Source organism: Gavia stellata, chromosome 4, assembly GCF_030936135.1.
Source record: "Gavia stellata isolate bGavSte3 chromosome 4, bGavSte3.hap2, whole genome shotgun sequence".
In the NCBI taxonomy this organism is placed as follows: domain Eukaryota; kingdom Metazoa; phylum Chordata; class Aves; order Gaviiformes; family Gaviidae; genus Gavia; species Gavia stellata.
In genome coordinates, this window is record NC_082597.1 from 30816072 (window position 1) to 30841062 (window position 24991).

The 24991-nt window shown below is 40.5% G+C and overlaps 1 protein-coding gene across 1 annotated transcript in view; it reads left to right on the forward strand.

Moving 5' to 3' along the window:
* Positions 1-24991, forward strand: part of DOCK4 (dedicator of cytokinesis 4) — a 224539-nt gene that overhangs the window by 104276 nt on the left and 95272 nt on the right. The window contains 1 exon segment of the mRNA XM_059817216.1: positions 5132-5257. Within this exon segment, the coding sequence (XP_059673199.1) occupies positions 5132-5257 (126 nt within the window).

The following is a 24991-nucleotide window of genomic DNA, read 5'->3' on the forward strand; positions in this document are numbered from 1 at the left end:
GAAGCTCAAATGCAAATAAGTGGTCTGTAAGCATAATGAACAGTTGCCTTTTGTCATAACTAAATGCAGAAATCAATAATGCAGTATAAAAGCTGTTTTAAGGTAACATGACAGATCTGACAAAAATCTGGAATGCTTATTCAGCAACGTGTCAATTTTCTGTATTCTCTTTCATCTGAATGATAAAAATAATCTGTGGTGAACTATGGTGCAAGTTAATTGTGAGAAATTTCATGTGCTTGCAAAAGAAATAAAAGCAGGTCTGTTTGCAGTACCACACAGAGTTTTGTAGTAATATTTTCAAAACTGGAGTAAATAAAGAATAATAGCTAACCCAAGAGGTTTTAATTACCACTAGGGAGGTAATTGAATTTTTTTCTGAGGGGACAAAGCTGCACTATGTACCTAATTAAAGAAAATGTGCCAGACCTTCAGAGACTGGATAATCATTGTCGTTGTTATGTTTTAGCTCCTAATGTTTTAGAAATGGAAAATTTATAGTTATGAAGTTTTAGATAGATTCTAGGTCTCATAGATGGTGTAATGATCTTATCAGCCACAGTCAGATGCAGTGTATGGTGGCATGCTGCAGTTTTCTATTTTGCTTTGTATGTGCACAGCTGTTCCAGCAGGAATGCTCTGATTTTTTCTAAAGCTGGTAATTTTATTGTCTAGTGCATGAAATGAGATGAGAAAGAACTGATGTTGACATACACCATCAGAGTGGAATAAATTAAAACCCAAGGATATTACCTGTGTTATATGACAGAAAAGGCATTCATGTTTCCATAGAAGAAATGTTAATGAATAAACTTTCTATCTCCATATACAGAAAGAATATCTCTGCATTCTTTTGATTGCATTACTTTTCCTTGAATGTCTTCTCCATCTCTCCCAGACTGGCTGCTGACCAAATTCTTTGGAAGCCTGCTCCACCTTGACCCTGTCTCATTACTGTTTGGTGATTAAACCTTCCTTTCTAGGAGCAGTAATGTTTCCTCTCCACCCCTTCCTTTCTTCTCCATAGAGATAGCTTTAATCACTTGTAAATTGAGTTCAGTGGCTTTCTGGCCACTAAGGTATGTAAAATTCTGGTTACATTTTGGTGAGAAAAGTGGTATCTTTCAACTAGTTGGTTCTTCTTCATTCCACTTTGTTTTGCAGTGTGTCTGAGGGAGCCCCTCTTTGCTTCACTTGAGTGTGCAACCCTCTGAAAAGCTGAATTGCTCTGTGACATGTCAGTGTGTTTTAAATGATGTTAGTTAACTCTAATTGGTAGTCAGGTAACTTGATTTATAATAAGGATACAAAATTTAGTCCCTTGTAAAATGTGGATTATTCCATCTTTTTCAAGTATCCCATGACTTTTCATTTCACATGCATGGTTCCCCAGTCGTGATGGGTGTCTAGTTTCTTTGGCAAGTGTATTGTATTTATGGTCTACAAAAATACAAGATTGTTGTGGCTTGTAACGGGCCACAGGCTTTGTTTAGCTGACAACACAGTTCTTGTTACCTATCTGGCTTTGACCGGCTGGACTTGTCTTAGCCTGCCTGGAGATTTGTTCCAATTTGTAAAAGTATTTAACTAATGACAAAATAATAAATTATATCTACTTTATTTTAGCTCTTGAGTAGCTTTGTACAATTGTGTGGTGTAACCCACTTTGGTATACCTGTTTTGTAGATAGATAGTTATAATATGTAGTTACACTGTGTAGAGTTAGCTATCTATAACGTTAGACTAAAATGGAACATGGAAGAGTAAAGACACGTGACCATAACTGAGGCCTTGAAAGTACTGGCATGGGATGTTACTAGATGCCCCAAACCTATGAACAGCTCACCAGTGGCCAATTACTGGTCATCAAATAGTGTGACCTTGAGAGCAGAATAAAACCAGAAAAAAACAAAGAGAACAAAGAACAGATATGTGGCGTCTATAAAACACATCATATATGATGAATGTAGATGTAATGTGGACTTACAGACCAGTGAAGAAATAACAAAGTGTAAAGCACATTAACAAACAAAAATTAGTCTAAGAGGAGCCTAGAGAGAGAGGAGGAAGAAAAAGGCAACATCCCACTCCTCATGGCAAAGAACTTGGGATGCTGATAACTCGGTCACCATACACCACCTTCCCAGGTTGAAACCATTGACCTTAAGACCCCAGAGGGACAGTGGAAGGGTGAACAAGGAGCAGGTACTAGAAAGATTGTGTGTATGTATGTCATTTTGACAGTATTTTGTTTGGAGTGTGTTAGTATCATTGTAAATGGACTAATAATAACTCTTCGATTAGACTGTTATAATTTAATTAGGACTAAAAATAAGTTGTTGGCTTCTCATATACAGTGTGTTCCTTTTGCCCATCACAAGATCCTGAATGTAGCAAATCAGTGGGAATTCAAGTGACCTATTCTGTAACTTGGGTGTCATGTCTTAGTAACAGCATGCATCTTCAGATTTTACGTCTTTAATGCAGGGGGGCCTAGTTTCCTTGCAAAATTAGTGAGTCTTCGAGAGAGCAATCAGAACACTTACCTGGGGATCACTTTCTTTTCATTGATTATATAAAGTCCTTATGCTCCTAGCTTTAGCATTTTTACCACATTTATCAGATCTTCTGCTTCCCTTTTTGTCAATTCCCTTTTCATTTGGCAGCTGGATCTTCAGAGGCAAGATTGTCAACTTGAAACCTTGGGTTTTGGAGGTTCTTCAGACTTCCTTCCCTGGGCATCTTTGCTCTGTTTCCATTCTGGTTTAGTTTCACTCTTTCCTATTGTACTGTTTACACTGTATAACATTTTTAAACTATGCTATCTTTAATCCAGTGTTCTTCATTATTTTGAAGAGTTGGGGGATGCATACCATTTATAGTCCAAAGATGTATTTAAACTACAGGTAAAATGACTAAATCATGTTTTAAGTGAGTTCACTGAGACATCTTCTTCATGCTTTTGGATATAAAAAGATGACTCTTTATTTTCTAACAATGAACGCCGTGAAATGCAGAGCTCTAATACCTTTCTCGCCTTGCATGAGGAAGTACTTCAAATCCTTGACAGGCAGCTTATTTCTCAAGTTAAAACTATTTTGTCATTGATTTTTTTGACATTTATCTCATTTTTGAGCTAAATAAATTTCTTCAAGGAAATCTGTGAAATTTGTGCCAAAGAAAACTGTAGTACTAATTTGATTTGAGGTCTTCAACTTTCTGTTTAGAAAACACAATAACTTTACTCAACACCAGGCAGTGTACAGTATCTGATTAACGCTGTTGTGGTTGATGTGATCTGGAGCAATGGCAAATATTTTTTTAGGTTTCCAAGGAAACAGTGCAATGGGGGCATATAGGGGTAAGCATATACTTATGTACTTATAACAATTTCTTAAAATACAAAACAAACAAGATTAGAGGTGGGCTAAATATCCATATTTGTAAGTGAGCTATGCCCAGCCTAGCTCTTCCCATTGAGCAAAGAAAAACTTTTCACCTGCTCTAACAGAGTCTGAATGTTGCCTGTATGACTTCTTACCAACCTCGTGTACCATCAGCTGGCCACAGTGTGGTTGGTTTTCTTGTTTACACCGATAATAATTGTCACTACTTCCTAAAAGTTGTTAACTGGATAACCACAGAACAAATTCCCGTTACCAAAGTGATTAATGTTCATGGCATTAAATACAGTCCTTAAAACAGAATAGGCTTCACTTGAACGTTTTTCCTTGGGAAATTTGTTTAAGTACTCAGTTGGAGATATGTAGGTGAGCTGTTTTTCATAAGAGAATGGAAGTCTGGTCAGAGTATCACATTCTCTGGAGTTGCCAAAATAATGAAATGTAAGTGTAGATAGGAGGAAAAAGATAAAAAGTTGTCATGCTAATTAGATCTCTGATCTCTTTAGTGCAGTAGCCTGGACTGGCAGTACGTAGTACAGATTTTTCAAGCTCTGATTTAAGAACCATCAAACTTCAAGTAAATTTATTCAGTTAAATAGTAACGTGGTTGTAGGGGAAATTTCTTCCAAAGCCCAAAGGACTGATGACCTTGTTGTTCAGTCTGTGTGTACATGTTACTTACTTAAGCTTAATCTAAAGTTAATTATGACTCTTCTGAGTTGTCTGTTTATCTCCAGTTGTTCAGTGTATATGAAGAGTTTGCTCTTATCTTCTCCTTGATCTGTATGTTGACACGTGATATGCTGTAGTAATGTTGAAGGTCAGGAAAGATTAATCTTTACAAGCTGTATCATCCTGACACTTGCCTCAGTGATTATACATGAAATAACAAAAAAGGCATGCATGTTGTTTTTGTTAATCTCAGCTGTAATGAAGTATACTGTTTGCAATTTATTTGTATACTGCAGATACAGCAGATGAAGTTATTCTTCCTTGCTTCTAGAGGAATAATTATTGGAAAATGATTATATGGCCACCCTTGCGTTTTGCATGTCTTGTAGCAAACATAGGAAAGATCATGATAGATTAAATCTAATGAATATTGAAAAAAAGTTGTAATTTCAGTCATTATGAAATTGCTGCGCCTAAGTAAAAAATATCAATTATGTTATATTGGTTTATTAGAGTTTGTTTCTTCAGATTTTGGATTAGTAAGTTGTATAACTTTGTATCAGGTTAAGTGATGCATTGTAATGAGTATTCCACATTTCTCCCATAGATAGGGTCCATTGTGTTTGCATCTTTTCTTGCATACCAATGAAGGCAGCCTTGTGTTGAAGTGAAAAATTGAAATGGTAGCAAATATTACTGATTGACATTTCTCTAAATTGACATTTTTCTAATTCTTTTTCCAGTTAACGCCTCAGTCCATCCCTATTGACATAATTTTGATCCAACATGTCATCGTAGTTCATGAGTAATAATTTGCTCATGCTTTTTCATGGGTAGTTGTTTTCAGGTCTTTATTGATTTCTGGATGTTGGTACCTTTCCCAAATACATAAAAAAATTGAGGTGGGTTGGCTTGATATTATTGAACTTCCTCTGATTTTCTGAGTTCTCAGGAATGCATATATACTTCCAAGTTTATATAATGTTTAGGAAGTAGTGATGACCATAATCTGTTTGAAAGTCTTATTTTTCCCTGTTTTTTCTCTTCATTTTCAGGTCTGGCAGTTTCTCTTCAGTTGCTTCATGGAGACATAGAACAAATTAGGAGAGAGTATACATCCATGTTTACCCATGGAGTATCCATAACAAGGAAACTAGGTTTTTCCAATATTATAATGCCTGGTAAGTTAAAAAGAAGACCCTCAATAAGCAGTAGAAGAAAGAACTAATGAAAAATTACTTCATTTTCAGCTCCTTTCCAAATAAGTACTGTATTCTGAAACTTGATAAACATTTCCGGAGACTTTTATGTCAGGGATTTTTTCAGATAGTTAGAAGAAAACTGTGTCCCAGTGGCCCCATTGCATTATACATTGTATTGTTACTATGTCAATGTCAAAAGGTCATACAACCATAGCAGCCTTTTTTGAGAGATGGAACCCCACTTTACAGAAGTGAAGATGACTGAATGCAAGACTGCTGAGCTCTGTCCAGAGAAAGAGATAATCAGCAGAACATTATGTTCTTAGGAGTTGGTAGCTTTCCAAATAAGGGTTCACAGAATTTCACTGACACTGCATGGCTTCTAGTTTCACCAGGTTTGTGTCTCAAATACTGGAAATGAAGATACTGGAAATGGATAATAATAGGGGTGTATTTATTTTGATTATATTGTATGACAAAATATGTGAATACTTAAACAGATGCTAAGGAAGGTAGAAAGATTGTGTCAATATGAATGTGAAGAAGCAAATACAGGAAGATTGCAGTAATATCTGTAGTTCCGTCCCTGAAATAAAATTTTTAGAGTCTGAGTTGCTGGAAATTGTAAGGTAAATGTCTCTTTAAAGGAAAAGCATACATGCAGGCAGACTAGTTTGGCATTGTTATGGTGGTGTGTTGTTGCTGAGAAATGTTACGGGGAGGAGCTCACATCTTTGTTTCAGCTGAGTCCACACACAATACCTTGACTCTCTCAAATGTAAATCATCTTCATGACTTGCAGTTTTTTTAACAGAGACTACCTTCTCCTTATGAAGATCTATCTTTGCATTCCTCTATACCTAAATCAGAGTAAGCTAAGGTTCTGAGGCAAGAATAAATAAGCTTCAATACTTCACTAATCAAGGAGATCTTAAATAGGCATTTAAAACTCAGTAATGAGACTCAGCTTTGGCTATGGGCACGTGTTTCTCTTGAATTTCTGCCTGAAACTTGACAACTGAGAATTCACTCTTGTGTTCTTACCGCCAGTTTAACATCTGTCCTTCTACATCCTTGATCGGTACTACTAATCCTAATCGCTTAAAACATGCACAGAACACAAGTTAATAAAACAGTTTTAGCATTGTTATGAAAATACTCTGCTGGTGTGACTGCAATATTTAGAACAATAAAATGCATCAGTCAGGTGCCATTTAATTTAAAGTTAGATTATATATGTATGTTTAATGGAAGCATTCAGTTGAATTCTTATGGCTTATTAGCTAGGGTTTATTTGTTGTATTACTATTGGATTTGTAATTTGAATCAAATGAGTATTGTAGATAATATGGCTGATAACAGTGGAAGCAGTTTTACTGAGCACACTATAATTGCCATTAAGAAACTTTTCTCCATTTATTTATGATTTAGTGACCTTATGCTCTGTGTTATCAAATTTTCTAAGTTCTATAAATAGCTCTCGTATCCCTTCACTTTCCAGTTGTGAAATAATGTGATGTACTAAACTGCAAAAAACATGTTATAGCAGAGTATTGTTAAATCAGCTGCTGGAGGAGTTTCTCAACTTCGTTTCAAAGAATTGTGCGGGCTCAGTTTGTCCCTTTTTTATTTTAAAAAATAATATATGGGTTCTGGTGTGCTGCTTTCTCAGTCCAAATGTATGCATACCTCAGTTTAGAAAATGTACAACTTTTATTCTGTGTTTACTGGCATAGAAGGGATTTCTCCTAAAGAGAAATAATCATCTCACTCTCGCACTGACAAGTTCCAAGGGCTAAACAGAGCAGTATGCCCTAGGCACTGAAATGCCCGCAGGAACCTAGCCTTTGAAATGCTTTTTTCTTTTAAAGCTCCCCTTTCATTTTGTTTCTCTTCTAGTGTCTTTTTTCAGAGATAAATTAGAGAAGTTTGTCTTTTGCCACTGGAAATGGTCATTAATTAGATCTTATTTTATATTTTTGCTGAAAGTAAGTATGTTGCTGGGGCTAATTAGCACTTAGGTTAGGGTTCTGAACCAGACTCTCTTGAATTATTCAATAAGAAATACTTCATGCTGCTAAACTACAGTATCTCTTTTTATAAATGCCATATTTTAAGTCTCTCTCCTATTCTGGTGTATTTAAACTCTCTCTGACCTTCATTTTTCGTCATATCAATCCTTTTCTCTTTGGAGGTTTTACCGTTCAAAGCAACTAGGTTCAGCATACATGCCAAACCAGAATTGTGTTGACCATAATAATGCATGTTTTTATAGAGTAATGCTTTTTATGTCACTGGAGCCTGACAGGGTGAAGCCACAATATGGTCTTTCCAGGACCCGGGGAATTTTTTAATGAAGAACGCCAAGTGTTTTAGGAAATGAAGTAGATGGCTAGAAAAAGGCATATATGATTCAAAAAGGCTGTGAAATAAGTAACTCATTGTATTCTAGCTGACAGAAGAAGGAAAGACAGTGAAAACATGATCCTGTGAGTCTAATCAACATGCATTTTCTAGGTTTAACTGGGATTTAAGGGCAGCCTATTCAACCACTATAAACTCCTTTCCAGCATCCTAGTGTGGCAGTCTGCAGATGTACAAGCCAGTATTCTCGGAAAGCTTTGTACAGCATCGAAGGACAAGTGTGCTTACACCCTGAATTTCTGTGTTCACCATTTCCTGAAAGGACAGGCAACCACATCATTACTTAGTATATAAAATTTAGCATTTAATATTTATGAACATACTATACATTTTGAGCAGTACTTTAAGTTAGATTAACATACATAATAGGTGTTGGAATATGGAAGCCCTTTTGTATTTTTCTGTACATACTTTTACCAGCTTTTTCGCTGGTTTATGTAATGCACTCTTAAAAAATCTGTTTCCAAATTTGACTTATAGCATCTGTATCAGTGCATAACTTGAGTGCTGCATATGCTCATGTGTTCGAGCACATATGCATGTACATATTCTTTCGAATCTTTGTGGAAGATATCTAATTCCATAAAAAAGCTTGATCATTAGTGTGTGTTGTCTGGGGTTTTTTAGAATTGGAATAAACCCTAGCACAGCTGTTTGTCTAAATGAGGACTTACTGGAGGAGCCATAATTCCCTGCTAGGACTGCCAGTAATAAACAGACTCTAAACTATTGTGTGGTAAGCATCCATATAGTTGCATATCTTCCTTTCTTCTGCTTATCAAACCAGAACTGCATCTGCTTTACTTCATTTAAGCTACACTGTTCTTAATAGTGCTAAGTCTATTACTGGTAGTAGTTGTTTTGACTTTTGGGTACATTCAAAGCCAAAATCCATTCAGCATGAGACACTAGCACATAAAGAAAAATAAACTTATGTCTGTCTGTAGGATCCTTTTTTCACTAAGCAGTTCAGTTAGGTCCAACCCTTACTCCCTGGAACTTTACCTACAAACTTACTCTGTGCAGCTTTGTCTATAATATCAAAGATAATTCGTATTTAAAACAGTTATAGGTAAAATTTTGAAGGGCTCTCTATCTTACACAGGACAGCACCTCACCTCCAGATGTCTTAGTCCATAAAATATACTGCAGTGTATAAACAAGTGGGCTGTTGGTTGACATCTCAACAGATTTTCATAGATGGATATCGATTAGCTATAGACTCCCGGTTTCAGCTTATGGTCTGAACTGGTGGGATTACCACTGCTAAGACCTGACCACCACTTGCTCTGAGTTAAGATTAGAGTTTGTTTCTTCCTGTCCATCCAAATTATTAAACTCCTATGATATTAGAAGACGATAAAGAATTGACAAGTCAGTATAATGGTATTACATTGACCATTGTTTTCTTTGTACATAAGCTTAGATGGTCTATAATGCTGGTATCTATAGCTAAGCTAGTCAGTCCTGACGGCAAAGTTCTTTGCTTGTAGTCCTTCACTCTGAATTTTTTAGTCCTCTTCTAATCCTGTGATACCATTTCACAAATAACATAGCTAAAGACTCTACTGAAGCTGCCATATAAATTTCTGTAATGGAATTTTAATACTTTCACAGAATCACTAAGGTTGGAAAAGACCTGTAAGATCATCAGGTCCAACCAAAAAAAAAAAAAAACCAAAACCAAAAAAAACCCAAACCAAACCACACCACACAACAACAACAAACCACAACACACCAAAAACCAACCTACCCAACACCACACAGCTCCATGCCCATCAAGCTACATCCCACAATGCCACATCCACACGCTCCTTGAATACCTCCAGGGAGGGTGACTCTACCACCTCCCTGGGCAGCCTATTCCAATGTTTCACTACTCTCTCAGTAAGGAACTTTTTCCTAATATCCAGCCTGAACCTCCCCTAGCACAACTTGAGGCCATTTCCTCTAGTCCTGTCACTAGTCACTTGGGAGAAGAGACCAGCACCCACCTCTCTGCAACCCCCTTTCAGGTAGTTGTAGAGAGCGATAAGGTCTCCCCTCAGCCTCCTCTTCTCCAGGCTAAACAACCCCAGCTCCCTCAGCCGCTCCTCATAAGACTTGTGTTCCAGACCCCTCACCAGCTTTGTCGCCCTTCTCTGGACACACTCCAGCACCTCAATGTCCTTCTTGTAGTGAGGGGCCCAAAACTGAACACAGGATTCGAGGTGCGGCCTCACCAGCGCTGAGTACAGGGGCACGATCACTTCCCTACTCCTGCTGGCCACACTGTTTCTGATACAGGCCAGGATGCCGTTGGCCTTCTTGGCCACCTGGGCACACTGCTGGCTCATATTCATCCGGGTGTCGATCAACACCCCCAGGTCCTTTTCTGCGGGGGAGCTTTCCAGCCACTCATCCCCAAGCCTGTAGCGTTGCCTGGGGTTGTTGTGGCCAAAGTGTAGAACCCGGCACTTGGCCTTATTGAACTTCATCCGGTTGGCCTCAGCCCATCAATCCAGCCTGTCCAGATCCCTCTGCAGAGCCTTCCTACCCTCAAGCAGATCAACACTCCCGCCCAACTTGGTGTCATCTGCAAACTTACTGAGGGTGCACTCTATCCCCTCATCCAGATCATCAATAAAGACATTAAACAAGACCGGTCCCAAAACTGAGCCCTGGGGGACTCCGCTTGTGACCGGCCGCCAGCTGGATTTCACCCCATTCACTACAACTCTCTGGGCTCGGCCATCCAGCCAGTTTTTTACCCAGCAAAGAGTGTACCTGTCTAAACCACGGGCCGCCAGCTTCTCTAGGAGAATACTGTGGGGAACAGTGTCAAAGGCTTTGCTGAAGTCCAGGTAGACAACATCCACAGCCTTCCCCTCATCCACTAGGCGTGTCACCTGGTCATAGAAGGAGATCAGGTTGGTCAAGCAGGACCTGCCTTTCATGAACCTGTGCTGGCTGGGCCTGATCCCTTGGTTATCCTGCACGTGTCCCGCGAGCGCCCTCAAGATGAGCCTCTCCATAACCTTCCCCGGCACCGAGGTCAGGCCGACAGGCCTGTAGTTCCCCGGATCCTCCTTCCGACCCTTCTTGTAGATGGGCGTCACGTTGGCAAGCCTCCAGTCATCCGGGACCTACCCCGTTGACCAGGACTGTTGATAAATGATGGAGAGCGGCTTGGCAAGCTCCTCCGCCAGCTCCCTCAGCACCCTTGGGTGGATGCCATCAGGCCCCATAGACTTATGAGTGTCCAGGTGGCATAGCAGGTCGTTAACTGCTTCCTCCTGGATCATGGGGAGCCTATTTAGCTCTCCATCCCTGTCATCCAGCTCAGGGAGACGGATACCCTGAGGATACCTGGTGTGGCTGTTAAAGACTGAGGCGAAGAAGGCATTAAGTATCTCAGCCTTTTCCTCATCCTTCGTGACAATGTTCCCCGCCGCATCCAGTAGAGGATGGAGATTCTCCTTGGCTCTCTTTTTTTTGTTAATGTATTTATAGAAGCTTTTTTTGTTGTCCCTCACGACCGTGGCCAGGTTGACCTCTAGCTGGGCTTTCGCCTTCCTAATTCCCTCCCTGCATGACCTAACGAGGTCCTTGTATTCTTTTTCACTTGCCTGCCCCTTTTTCCAGAGGTGGTAAGTTTTCTTTTTTTCCCCGAGCCTCAGCATAAGCTCCTTGTTCAGCCAGGCCGGCCATCTTCCCCGCCGGCTCTTCTTACGGCACATGGGGACTGCCTGCTCCTACACCTTCAAGATTTCCTTCTTGAAGAAGGTCCAGCCTTCCTGGGCCCCTTTGCCCTTTAGGACCGTCTCCCAAGGGACCCTCCCAACCAGTGTCCTGAACAGGGCAAAGTCTGCCCTCCGGAAGTCCATGGTAGCGGTATTGCTGACCCCCCTCCTTACTTGGCTAAAAATTGAAAACTCTATCATTTCATGGTCGCTAAGCCCAAGACGGCCTCCGACCTTCACTTCTCCCACCAGACCCTCACTGTTTGTAAACAGCAGGTCAAGCAGGGCACCTTCCCTTGTAGGCTCGCTTACCAGCTGCGTGAGGAAGTTATCTTCCACACACTCCAGGAACCTCTGGGACTGTTTCCTCTTAGCTGTGTTGTACTTCCAGCAGCCATCCGGTAAGTTGAAGTCCCCCACAAGAACAAGGGCTTGCGACTGTGAGACTTCTGCCAGTCGCTTGTAGAACGCTTCATCGGCCTCTACGCCCTGGTCGGGTGGTCTATAACAGACCCCCAGCAGGATATCCGCCTTGTTTGCCTTCCCCCTCATCCTTACCCATAAGCATTCAACCCCGTCGTGACAATCATCCAGCTCTATACAATCAAAGCACTCCTTGACGTACAGAGCCACCCCACCGCCTCTCCTTCCTTGCCTATCCCTCCTGAAGAGCTTATAGCCCTCCATCGCAGCACTCCAGCCATGCGAGTCGTCCCACCGTGTTTCTGTGATGGCGACCACGTCATAGCTGCCCCGCCGCACGATGGCTTCCAGCTCCTCCTGTTTGCCGCCCATGCTGCGTGCATTGGAGTAGATGCACTTGAGCTGGGCTATCGGTCTTGCCCCCGACAATGGCATGTCACCCCTAGGCTCACCTCTGGGTAGCCTGGCTTCATCCCCTTCCCCCTTCGAGTCTAGTTTAAAGCCCTCCTGATGAGGTTTGCCAACTTACAGGCAAGGATCCTTTTCCCTCTTGGGGACAGCTGAACACCGTCTGCACTCAGCAGGCCCGGTGCCATGGAGACCACCCCATGGTCAAAGAATCCAAAATTCCTCTGGTGGCACCAGTCTCTGAGCCACGCGTTGACCATGTTTGCTTTCTTATTCCTTTCAGCGTTCCTCCCCGCCACTGAAGGGATTGCAGAAAACACCACCTGCGCACCCGATCCCTCAATCAGTCTCCCCAGTGCCTTAAAGTCCTTCTTCATCTCTTTCACGCTTCTTTGCTCTATCTCCTCGCTGCCAACCTGCAAAACTACCAGCGGGTAGTAATCGGTGGGCCGTACCAGACTGGGGAGTTTCCTCGTGACCTCTCTCACCCGGGCCCCAGGGAGGCAGCAGACTTCCCTGTGGGTCGGGTCAGGCCGGCATATTGGGCCCTCTGTTCCCCTCAGGAGGGAATCACCTACAACAACCACCCTCCTTTTTGCCTTGGTAGAGGTGGTTGTGATGCGTGGGGCAGGCTGTCTCGCCCTAGGCAGCCCCGCAGATGGACTTTCGTCCACGTCCTCGTTAGCCTGGCCCTCAAGTTCCAGAGCCCCATATCTGTTATGTAGGGGCAGCTGAGAAGGTGAGGGTGAGGGAGGCCGGGAGGGGATTCGCCTGCGGCCCCGAGCAGGGACCTTTTTCCATTCCCCTTCGCCTCCTAGGTCCCCTCCTTCTGCCTGGTGGCAAGAGGGTAAGAGGGCCTCTGCTTCTCGTGGAGCTTCCATCCTCTGCCTTTGCCTCAGGGACGGTAGGGCATGGCTCCACCAGTCTATCTCCCTCTCGCACTCCCTGATACTCCTCAGCCTCTCCACCTCCTCCTTCAGCTCTGCCACCAGGCTGAGCAGATCGTTCACCTGGTCGCACCGCACACAGGCGTTGTCTCTCTGGTCCTCCGGCGCCAGCAACAGGCTCAGGCACTCCTGGCAGCCAGAGGCCTGGACAGCCACGTGCCTGGGCGGGAGCTCCGTCTGGGTCGCCACATTCCTTCTGGCGATGGCTGTCGGCCGAGTGGAGACCATGGCTGGGCCTCTTCTGGGGGGGCAATGACCACTCGTTAGGAGAGCCTTCAGAGCCAGGAGGGCAGGACTGCGCCCTGCCCGCACGCCTACCCTGCACTTACATTTGTCAAACAATAAAAGCCTCCTTTTGTTTCTCAATGTTCTGTCTTTTTTTTACAATTTCTGCACATTCAGCAGATAGAAGGAGCTGCCCAGGATGTCGCAGGGCTTTTAAGTTTCCCACATTAAGCTTTCATATGCTTATTTTAGGAAAAATAACTTAGTTTTTTTACCATCGCATCTGTTTTGCTTTGCATTTGTCAACTTTTAACTTCATTACATGTCCTTTAGCTGTCCAGTTAAATCTCATCAGAATCCTGTCTTTGAAAGCTACTGAATATACTCATTACTCCTTCATCTGGATTATTAAAAGGTCTTTTATTCTTTTCATGTGCAAGTACATGCTCTCCAATCTTTCTTACTTTCCATTTTCAGAAGCTTTTAAAATGAAACTAGAACTAGAATCTTTGTCTTCTTATACAAATGATCTCACAAAATGCTCTCCGTGGCATAACACGCATTTTTCAATGGTGTGATTTTGACTAGAAACATATTCCCTCTTTCAAAGCTTAGAATAAGAGTCTGGAGAGCAGAAATGTAAAGAAAGCTATGGAATCTGTTCTCTTCATCATGGTAAGTGTCTGTATCTGTCAGTGAGCTTGGACTTAGCAAAGAGCTGTTGATTCTAGGAAAAGAAATATATGTCTGACACACTTAAGCATTTTTCTCCCATGAGCAGTGGTATGAATTTTTCCAATCTTCTTCATCCTGTATGGAGTACAAACAGCCTAAATTTAACACCTGCCACTGTTTGCTGTTCTGATTTCCAAGAAGCCAGAAATACGTATTTTTAATTACTGAAGGTGATATTGCCTGGATATGTATTAGTTACACAAAATATGTTTAAGCAATATTGTGGAGTAAAGACACCCTGAATTTTGACCTTTCACAAAACTGTAGTACTCTGTGGGGTATATCCTCTGCTTTCCAAATCCTGTTTTAATACTATTTAAAGCTTTGTTCCTATCTACCAAAGGAATTATTATTTCTACAAGTCACTGGAGAAAACATGACTACACACTTGGTTAGACAAGTGCAAGGAACTTCTATATTGTTTTCCTTCTCCTTCCCATCGCCTCTGTCTTATTTTTTTGGTTCATTATGAACTGAAGGAAAAATAGAAGAGAACTATGGGAAGGGAAGAAAGACCAGAATTTAATTGGACTTCTCTTGATTTAAAATCTCTGTAAGTAGAGAACAGGGGAAAGGGTCTTCTGCAGTTTATAGTATTTGGAATAGTAAGCTGTCTTTCTTTTGAGCATAGAATAAGTAGTAGTGATGTATGGGAAGTGTATACAAGGATAGTTATGGCTTAGAAGTCTTTCTTCAATAAACTAGTTAAGGAGCACTAGCAAACTAACAAGTGAATGCTTTAGCTCTGTAAAAATAAATGGTCTTTCAAAATTCTGTTGGAAATATTTTCTTTATATTGTAGCTACACAAAATCAACAGGTCAAAGTTTCTGTTAAAAAGCTTTTAAGTCTTTTATTCCCCGCTTGTTCAAAGCAACTTGTTTTACATCTCATTGTTAAAAGGAAGAGCAAAGAAAAAAAGTCACAGAGCAATTGGATCTTATGTGGTAGATCTATAATCCATTTGAAATCTGAAAGTATTACAGTTTGAGAATCCCTCATAAAGGGCATTTCATTTGCTTAATCAGCTGTTTTCTGATGAGTTTTTCTTAGGGCTTGATGAGAGTTTCTGTAATAAAACTGAAAATGCGGATAATATTCTGTTGAAAAAAGACAGTAGGGTAACTGAGAAAAGGAATCTGTTTATTCATCTTTGCCTTTGATTTAAATACCAAAGCTTACTTAATCCAATAGTTAAAAGGCAGTAGTGTTACCAAAGTCACCAATGCTCCTGAAATTCTAACACATGCACAGTTGTTTTAATGTTTGGTTTATATAAACAAGAATATCAGTGATAATATAAAAACTAGCTAGCAGTATAGAAATAATAGAAATGGTCTTACTTGTTTCTGGCCATCCCCTGTCATGTACTTAAATGCAGACACACACCCCACCCCAAATAAGTTTTTGTCAAGTATCACCCAGAGGGTCCCAATCTCAGACCTTTTCTTTGTGTGTATATATTTAAGCACAGAGTACAACATTTTCTCATTCTTGAGTCATGCGTGAATATTACTCATAAATAGTAATTATTGTGAGTCTATGTAAAAGCTTCTTGCAAGTAGCAAAGTTGTTCTTTGCCACAATAAGGGAGAAGTCAAGGTATTGTTATATGGGGAGAAAGCACTGAACAGACAGCTGACTGGTGGTTGTCGTGGTCTTTAGATCTGACACATGTCTACTGGCAGCTTCAAGCATGTGAGGGAGATTTGCCCTTGACAAAGGGCATTCGCTGATAAGCAGCCAGGCACTCTTTTGGTATCTTCTACAATGCAAAACAAAAAAGAAATTGTTTCAATAATGGGATTTCACTTCCTACAGTGATGAAATTCTTTGTGAAATGCAGTGTGCCTGTACCTTTCTCAGCTGATCTCCTTAAGGATACCCTTCTCTCAGATAACATCCTTCTCTACTGTGATTTTCACGAATGATGCCAGATTGCTCAACTTGAATTTTTTTGATTGATTTTTTTTTAATTAAATACAACTCTGGATCAGGTATAAGAAATCAGGAAGGGAAGGCAAGAGACCAACATGGCTGAAAAAAGACGTGCTGGTCAAACTAAAGGGCAAGAAGGAAATGCACAGGCAGTGGAAGCAGGGACAGGTATCCTGGCAAGAGTATAGGGACGTTACCCGCTTGTGTAGGGGATGGGGTCAGGAAGGCCAAGGCACAGCTGGAGCTGAACTTGGCAAGGGTCGCAACAATAATAATAAGAGCTTCTATAGTATCGTGGTTTAAGCCCAGCTGGCAACTAAGCACCACACAGCTGCTCACTCACTCCCCCGAGGTGGGATTGGGGAGAGAATCGGAAGAGTAAGAGTGAGAAAACTCGTGGGTTGAGATAAAGACAGTTTAATAGGTAAAGCAAAAGCCGCGCAGGCAAGCAAAGCAAAACAAGGAATTCATTCACCTCTTCCCATTGGCAAGCAGGTCTTCAGCTATCTACAGGAAAGCAGGGCTCCATCACGCGTAATGGTTACTTGGGAAGACAAACGACATTACTCTGAATGTTCCCCCCCTTCCTTCTTCTTCCCCCAACTTTATAGGCTGAGCATGATGTCATATGGTATGGAATATCCCTTTGGTCAGTTGGGGTCAGCTGTCCCGGCTGTGTCCCCTCCCAACTTTTTGTGCACCCCCAGCCCAACCGCTGGTGGGGCGGTGTGAGAAGCAGAAAAGGCCTTGACTCTGTAAGCACTGCTCAGCAGTAACTAAAACATCCCTGCTTTATCAACACTGTTTCCAGCACAAATCCAAAACACAGCCCCATACTAGCTACTGTGAAGAAAATTAACTCTACCCCAGCCAAAACCAGCACATATAGGTATCTCAGCCAGAAAAGAAAGGTCAAGGAAAGTGTGTCCCCCGCCCCGATGAATGCAACTGGCAAACTGGTAACAACAGATGAGGCTGAGGTACTCAACAACTTTTTTGCCTTAGTCTTCACTGTCAATCTCTCTTCCCACACCTCTCAAGTGGATGGACCTCAAGGCAGGGACTGGGGGAGCAAAGTCCCTCCCACTGTAAGAGAAGACCGGGTTTGAGACCACCTGAGTAGTCAACTACCACCTGTAGTTGCCACGCCACTCTCCGTGATATTTGAAGAGTCATGGCAGTCAGGTGAGGTCCCTGGTGACTGGAAAAAGGGAAACATTGCACCCGTTTTAAAAAACAGTAGAAAGGAGGACCCTGGGAACTACCGACCTGTCAGCCTCGCCTCTATGCCTGGAAAGATCATGGAACAGATTCTCCTAAAAGCTATGCTAAGGCACATGGAGGAGAGGAAGGTAATTCAACACTGCCAGCATGGCTTCACTAAGGGCAAGTCTTGCCTGACCAACCTCGTGGCCTTCTACGATGGAGTGACTACATCAGTGGACAAGGGAAGAGCTATCAGTGTCATCTATCTGGACTACTGTAAGGCCTTTAACATGGTCCCCCACAACATCCTTCTCTCTAAATTGGAGAGGTATGGATTTGATGGATGGACTGTTCAGTGGATAAGGAGTTGGTTGGGTGGTTGCATCCAGAGAGTAGTGGTCAACAGCTCAGTGTCAATGGCTGGATCGAGGTCAGTGACAAGTGGTGTCCCTCAGGGGTCTGTACTGGGACCAGTACTGTTTAATATCTTCATCAGTGACATAGTGGGATCGAGTGTACCCTCAGCAGATTTGCAGACTACACCAAGCTGAGTGATGTGGTTGACAAGCCTGAGGGATGGGATGCCATTCAGAGGGACCTGGACAAGCTTGAGAAGTAAGCCCATGTGAACCTCATGAGGTTCAACAAGGCCAAGTGCAAGGTCCTGCACCTCAGTCGGGGCAATCCCCAGTATTGATACAGGCTGGGGGATGAAGGGATTGAGAGCAGCCCTGCAAAGAAGGACCTGTGGATAATGGTGGATGAAAAACTAGACATGAGCCAGCAACGTGCACTCGCAGCCCAGAAAGCCTGTCGTATCCTGGTGAATTTGGAGAGATTTAGGAGGTGATTTTGAGATCCTTCCACTGACAGTAGCTGCACAGCTCTTGTCCCATTCTACAAAGTATTCCAAGGAGCTTTTCTTTAAAACATTTTGCATCCACAAGATTTACACCCTGGATAATACCATTTTGTCTGTGCCACATCCAGAGATTTTCTATCCCTACAACCGAAATGGTTTTAAGAGTTGTTCAAGTCATGTTTAGAGTATAAAACAAAGCAATTCATTAGCTTGTATTTTACAGGGGTGTAAATGAACAGGAAGTTTCTCTAAATAAAATAATGTTTTCTGCTCCTTTTCAATTCATGGTTCTAAAGGACCTATAATTCTGAGCAAAGCTTTCAGGAAAGCAGTTCCTAACAAAAGCTCCTAGTGAGTTCTGTGTAATGATTTTTAAATTAGTGGCTGCTGTCAGGACAGTTTAGATTTGCACGCTGAAAGCTATAACTATCTTGTTCAAATACAATCACACTGTTTTGCTACAGTACTAAATAATCAAATTGGAATTTATTTCACTAGAAAGCTTTTTGAGGATAGCTGGCAAACTAAACTCTCTTTTCTTTCTAACAAAGACAGCTACCTTTGATCTTTGACAGCTATCTTCAGCTTGAAAACCTTGTTCCATATTAATATGCTGCAAGAAATTCTACAGTTCTAAATGTGGTTGGAATATGAGAAAAGTCTTGCTGTTGTAATATCTGTGTTGCAATTGTACCTCACATGTTCCTCGGTGTAAGTTTAAAAACAGTTTTGTGATGAAGGATCATTACTTTGACAATTAGGTTAGGTACGAATGTTTCTAGAAAAATAAAAGAGCAAACAATACATTCATACAAACGTTCTGACGCTTCTCCTGATCTGACCTTCTCCTTACTAGTGATTACCTGTGTTGTTCCTGTCACCTGAGGTTCAGTGGGAGCATTCAAGCCTCCGTGAGCTGGAGGCAGCTTGCATGTAGGTCCCGTAGTTGGGGGTACACCCTGTGAGCAGCAGCAGACCAGTGGTTGTACACAGGTCCTGAATAGTGATGATGCAGCCTCCTATCTGTGAAGGTAAGGGAGTGTGCAGAGCCATCCCATAATGAAACTGCGGAGTAGAGATAATACAACCCCTGAGCACCCATTGTTATCTCCAACCTGCAAATTACTCTTGGCTCTTTTCCCTTTACTGGTTATTTAAAATTTGTATTTTATAGTTGGCAGATTCAGAAAGGCTGACCTCCATTAGCTAAGCATGTCCTCCAGCAGTCTGTCTTGTGGTTGTTTTGCTTTAATTTGTCTTTCCTCCTGCTCCTTGTAATTGCCTCTTTCATGTAATTGATGCTGATCAGGTCTCTGTCCTCCACTCCCCTTCAGCCCTTGGATACTTCATTGCTAGTTGGATTGAAGTCATGAAGCTTCTGTTTCTTCTTAGGTCAGAAACCTTGAGCTGTAATGTGCCTGGTTAGCACCGACATCTGGGGCAAGAAGGGTTTGGAGTTTTTCCTCTCTCAGCCTATAAATAGTGCTTTCAAGATATTGTTGCCAGGTCAAAGCTGAAATGTATTGGCCGTACTGTATGAAGAGGCAGGTAGTGCCAATGCTATGCTCTACACATTTTGATTTAGCAACCCAGACATTTCAATTCAGCACCTTTCACATACAATTAAATTCACTTACTAGAGTAAATGTCCCGGCAGAATATACACTTAACACTTGTGCTGCATGGGAAAGTTAAGTCCATATCACTGCAGCTGTATGTTTTCTTGTTAAATAGTATGGAACTTCAATTTCCATATAGCTCTAGCACTCACTTCATAGTAGAAGCTCTTGTAGGAGTGCTTCAATCTGTAGCTTTTAATATTTAAAAATCTGGCTTTGATTAGCCAAATAGGTGAAATAATAGGGCGCTAACTAAGTAGTGCCAAAGTGTTGGGCTTAATGGGTCACTTCTGTAATTACAGACAGAATATATCCATACCATTTTTCAACACATTGCATTATTGTCTGAAGTAAGAACAAACAGCTTCCCTGGATACACACTTTGATCCTCACAGTTCTTCTGTTTTTCCAAGAGACAGCTTGCAACTTTCTGCTTTTCATGGGGGCCAACACCAACCTTTTTTTTTTCCTGCTTTGTTGTTTGTCATGTCACATCCAATGTACAACAACCTTCTGCCTTACCTATGGCTGGTTGTAACATGTTAACCTCATTTTTTATTGGGATAGTGGCTAGAAAGTAGCTGTGCCAAGATAAGCAGCTTTTTAAGCAGCGAAATGGTTCAGACAACACAGAAATGCAACACATGGCTTCTTTAATTTGCTTTTCTCCAGCTTCTGTTGACTAAGCCCATAAGCCACATGTCTAGAAGTGCCCTTCACATCTAAGGAGACCTAGGTGGTTTAGCTTCACAAAACATGTTTTTAATGGTCTTAGTGTGTGCAGTTCACCATTCTACAGTCTTTTTAAGCAGAAAACTGTATGTCAGTCCTAGACAAAGCTGACTTATAACGGGGTTTAACCCTATAAAGGTTAACAGTCTTACTAACTGTATGTTGATATCCACATGTTCATTGCACAGTCCATAAGCCCCAGTGAATTCAGAAAGCTTAAAGAAACTGTCACAACAAGAGTTGGGGGATGGAGATGCTCCATAAAAAAAGGCAAAAATGAGCTGCCCTTTCTTCTGAAGAAATGCTTTCAAATGATCTAGATCTTTCATACCACACAACTTCATTAGAGGTAGAGGTAGGTTTGTCACCTTAAAGTTGAGCCTCATTTTTTATATTGTTTTCAGTTGCTTATTCCTGTTCCAGACTTCATGCTGAAAATAACTATTGGATGATTTCACTGAAACAGACCTAGAGAAGAGGACTCTGTATTTCTCAGCATGGATATAAGCTGAAATAATCTATTGCTTTTTTCATCATGTTTAAAGTCTCATCATATCTGATTGAGATTCAATCCTATAGGCATTTTTTTAACCAGTAATTAAAATCTGATGTACTGTACTATAGAAGATGTGCCTCTCTTGTTTCTGTGTAAAATCCTTGCATTTGATCAAGTATAAGACTGTAAAAATCTCAGTACACATACACCTAGGAGAGATTTATTTGAGTCATGCAGATACTTCGGCTGAGATACTATTTGTACTCACTGAAGTCTACCTCAGAACTCAGATGTTCAGCAGCACTTTCCCTTTCAGTTCTACTTATGACTGTAATTGCCCCTTTTAGTGAAAACAAGATGATTTAATCTGTCAGAATTATCTGTCTGGTATACTGGTTAAGGCAAAGATCCCATAGAAAAATGGTGTATATTCTTGTAATCAATTGTGTAATTGCAGTTGCCATAAATTAAAAAGATCAGTTAAAGGAATATAGATAAATTCAACAATTTGCTGATGTTTGAATACTTTTTGGAGGAAGTTGGAATTGCTTTTATTGGAAGAGGGGCTACAAAAGAATGCTCTAACTTAGTTTTACACAGATAATCTCAGGTTTTGGAGAGAGAATTCCCGTTAAGGAAGATTGAAGCAATGGCGTTTCTATATTGAGGAAGTAAAAGTGATTAAGATATCTCCAGAGCAATATTTTGAGAGTGAAATAATTTTTAAAATTTGGATCCAAACATATTTGTCTAAGTTTTTATTATAATTTTCTTTCCTTTTTCCTTTCCAGAGTGAAGTTTACTTTCCAAATCCATTTTCTTTTTTAGAGTCAGCTATTTTCTGATAAGGCTTTGTGCTTGATTTTTACAACCCCACTGACTTTTTGATCTCGTGAGTTTTTACTCATAATATGTTCATACAAATATTGTGTCAAGATTTGTCAGGAGCGTGGCTTTAAGTTCTTAACATTCCAGTACGCTTATCTGAACTGTACAAGTTTGATATAGTTGGTTTTCATACATTTTGGTTGCAAGTAGTGATCTTTTTTAAACCAAAAGTGAAATATGTGTAAGTACAAATCCAGACACAATGCCAAATTTAAACCAAAACCTACATTTTTTTGAAGATTATAAAAAGTCAGACATGCCATATACTTTGAGAAAAAGAAGCTGCTGTTATATCTGCCTGATGCAGACTGTACCCTTGATATATAGAGCATAGTTTACATTCTTTTTGATTAATTTTCCAGTCTATTTCAGTTATCTCCCTTCAGCTTTTCTATCCATTTCCATATAAAACATCGTTATTCCTCCTATAGTGTGAGAGGCTAGGTCCCCTCTTGGATTTAATTTTCCTTGCATGATAATGGAGAAAATCTGGCATTTTCTTTCAATAGCATGACCCATGTGTCTTGATTTGCTCTGAGACATTGAAAACAGAGTAGAGCTTCCTGAATGGATGTAGATCAGGACAGAATTCTGCTAAACTATCATCTCATGACACTGATTACAAACTCTGCCAAAGTTCTGTAAGAGTAAAACAGGACAGTATTTGTGAAAGTACATCCTACTCCTGTGTCTTTTTTTTCCCTGGGATTTGATTTCACCATTTTAATTGCCAGAAGAAACTCAATGGGTTTGGAATTTTTTGAAAACCTTAAAAAGCAGACACTATTTTGGAAAGCCTGCTTAACTTCTGTGAAGCTCTAATTATTTCTTTTAGAAATGCTTTCTTATTTTTGCATAGAATCATAGAATGGTTTGGGTTGGAAGGTACCTTTAAATATCATCTTTACAGATCAAGATCATCATCCTTGCCCCCCTATAGGTAGGGTCATCTTTCACTAGATCAGGTTGCTCATAGCCACATCCAAGCTGACCTTGAACACTTCCAATGATAGGACATCCACAGCTTCTCTGGGCTACCTGTTCCAGTATGATTTTCATTTAAATCCTGTACAGTTTATTTAAAAAGGAAAAAATATGGTTTTCACTGAGTTTCATCTGGGCTAGGTTATGAAATTTGTGGTGGAAATAGTCATTTGGTTATGTTTCTGTGAAAAAGCCATGGAAAATTGAAATAATTCCTTGCTGATAAATAAAATAATGACTGAATGCAGCACAAATGCATGTAGAATTCATGTTAATATTTAGAGAAATTGCTGCAACTACAAGTTATGTGCTAAAATCAGTTATATAACAAAGCTTCTCTTTTTGATTATTGTGTTGTCATTTTTTCTGAATGTAAGACTCTTGAAAGTGACCAACTGGCAGTGCTAATGAGAACTGATCCCAGTATAAACATATGCTAAGCAAGGACTCAATATATTGTATGCTCTTTGGTAACCATACTGTACTAGCTTCTAAAACTTGGATAATAAAATATCACTCCAATGTGGAAGTAATCAGAATCTAGCAGCTTTAAGGGTAATTTTATGACCTGCATAAATAGCTTTACTGATTCAGATCAAGGGCCCATCTGGTCAAGTGTTATAAACAGACACCTAAGGAAGAGTAAGAACTGAGCATGCATATATGCATGTATGGTAATTACCCCAATGCTCTCCCAGCCTCCAGCTATTTTCAGCTCAGGGGATTTCCTGAGCTGCTTGTGATCATCTGTTTCATATGCTTTAGCAGATCTTCCTTCCACGACTTCTCCGTTCTTCCCTTGGACCCTTATACATTTTTTGCATTCACAACATCCTTTGGAAATGTTTCGGTTTGTGTTTGTTTTTTGTTTTGGGGTTGCTTTTGTGTTTTTTTTTCTTTTTACAAGTCTTGCTGTCCATTACCTGAATAACCACCACCTTTTGCTTATTTTGAACCTGGTTCCCACGGGGAACCAGAGACTGATTCAGTGATTGCACATACTTATTAGTAATTCAGCTCCTTCATCCTTGACTTCACACAAAACTCTTAAGTGAATGCCATCTGGTCCTGGTATTCATTTCTGTTCATTCTGTCTAGCTGTACTCTAGCCTCTGTCCATAGTTGTTTCAGAAGTTAATTGATAATAAGGTAATGCAATAGCAGATTTTCCCCCCCTTTTTTTTTGTGGGCGTGGTTCTTGAGGGCTTCATAATATAGAAGTTTCCTCTTTTACCATTTTTTTTTTTTCATTTGGCAATGGTTTAGATGGTGCTTTGGAGGAATCATTTGATTAGTTTACATACAATGATGGAATAATGTTATAAAAATATTAGACTAGCAAGATCATTGTTTCTCGCACTTAAAAATCACTGGAGAGTTGCATGTGATAAAATAAATACAAGAAATGTAAAACCTGAGAGTATCCTGGAAAGTTCAAGCAGGTCAAATTCTGCTGCACATGAAAATGAAGCTGGAAATAGAAGATGCACTAATTATTTATCAGTGAGATACTTGTACTGTGGGTAAAATTAATTAAAATATATATATCTCATGTTTGACTTCTAAGTGGTACACCTATAAATACACAAAACTGTCACACTTGATTTTTTTTCACTAGTGCTCAGTGAAAATCTGCTTTATTAAAAGAGGATATTCCCATTATGCTAAACGTGCATTTCACTAGATGAAAGCATATAGTCTCAATTTCTTTTTCTACCGAATCTAGAAATCGGAATTTTAGAAGATGCTCCTAATTATGATGCTCTTCATCCTTCATTTTGCTAATGTTTCACAAGGAAAGTCTAATTGCTTCCAATTTCTAGTAATGTTTGTCCAGAGCTAGATTAGTTTCCACTTTTTAAAAATAGATATAGTGTCTTCAGAGAGAACAGGGGCTTCCCTGCCATGCCACTCCAGTCACCACCAGTACTGCTTCTCCACCCCACCCTGCCAACTGCCAAACAATCTTTCTTCCTTTCATCAACTATAAACTTTGTGGTTTGTGTCAACTGAAACTAAAATAAAATAACCATTGATCTCATCCAGAAGATCTCGTTACAGTCTGACAGAATAGTTAGCATGTTAATGTATGAATGGGCAGAGAA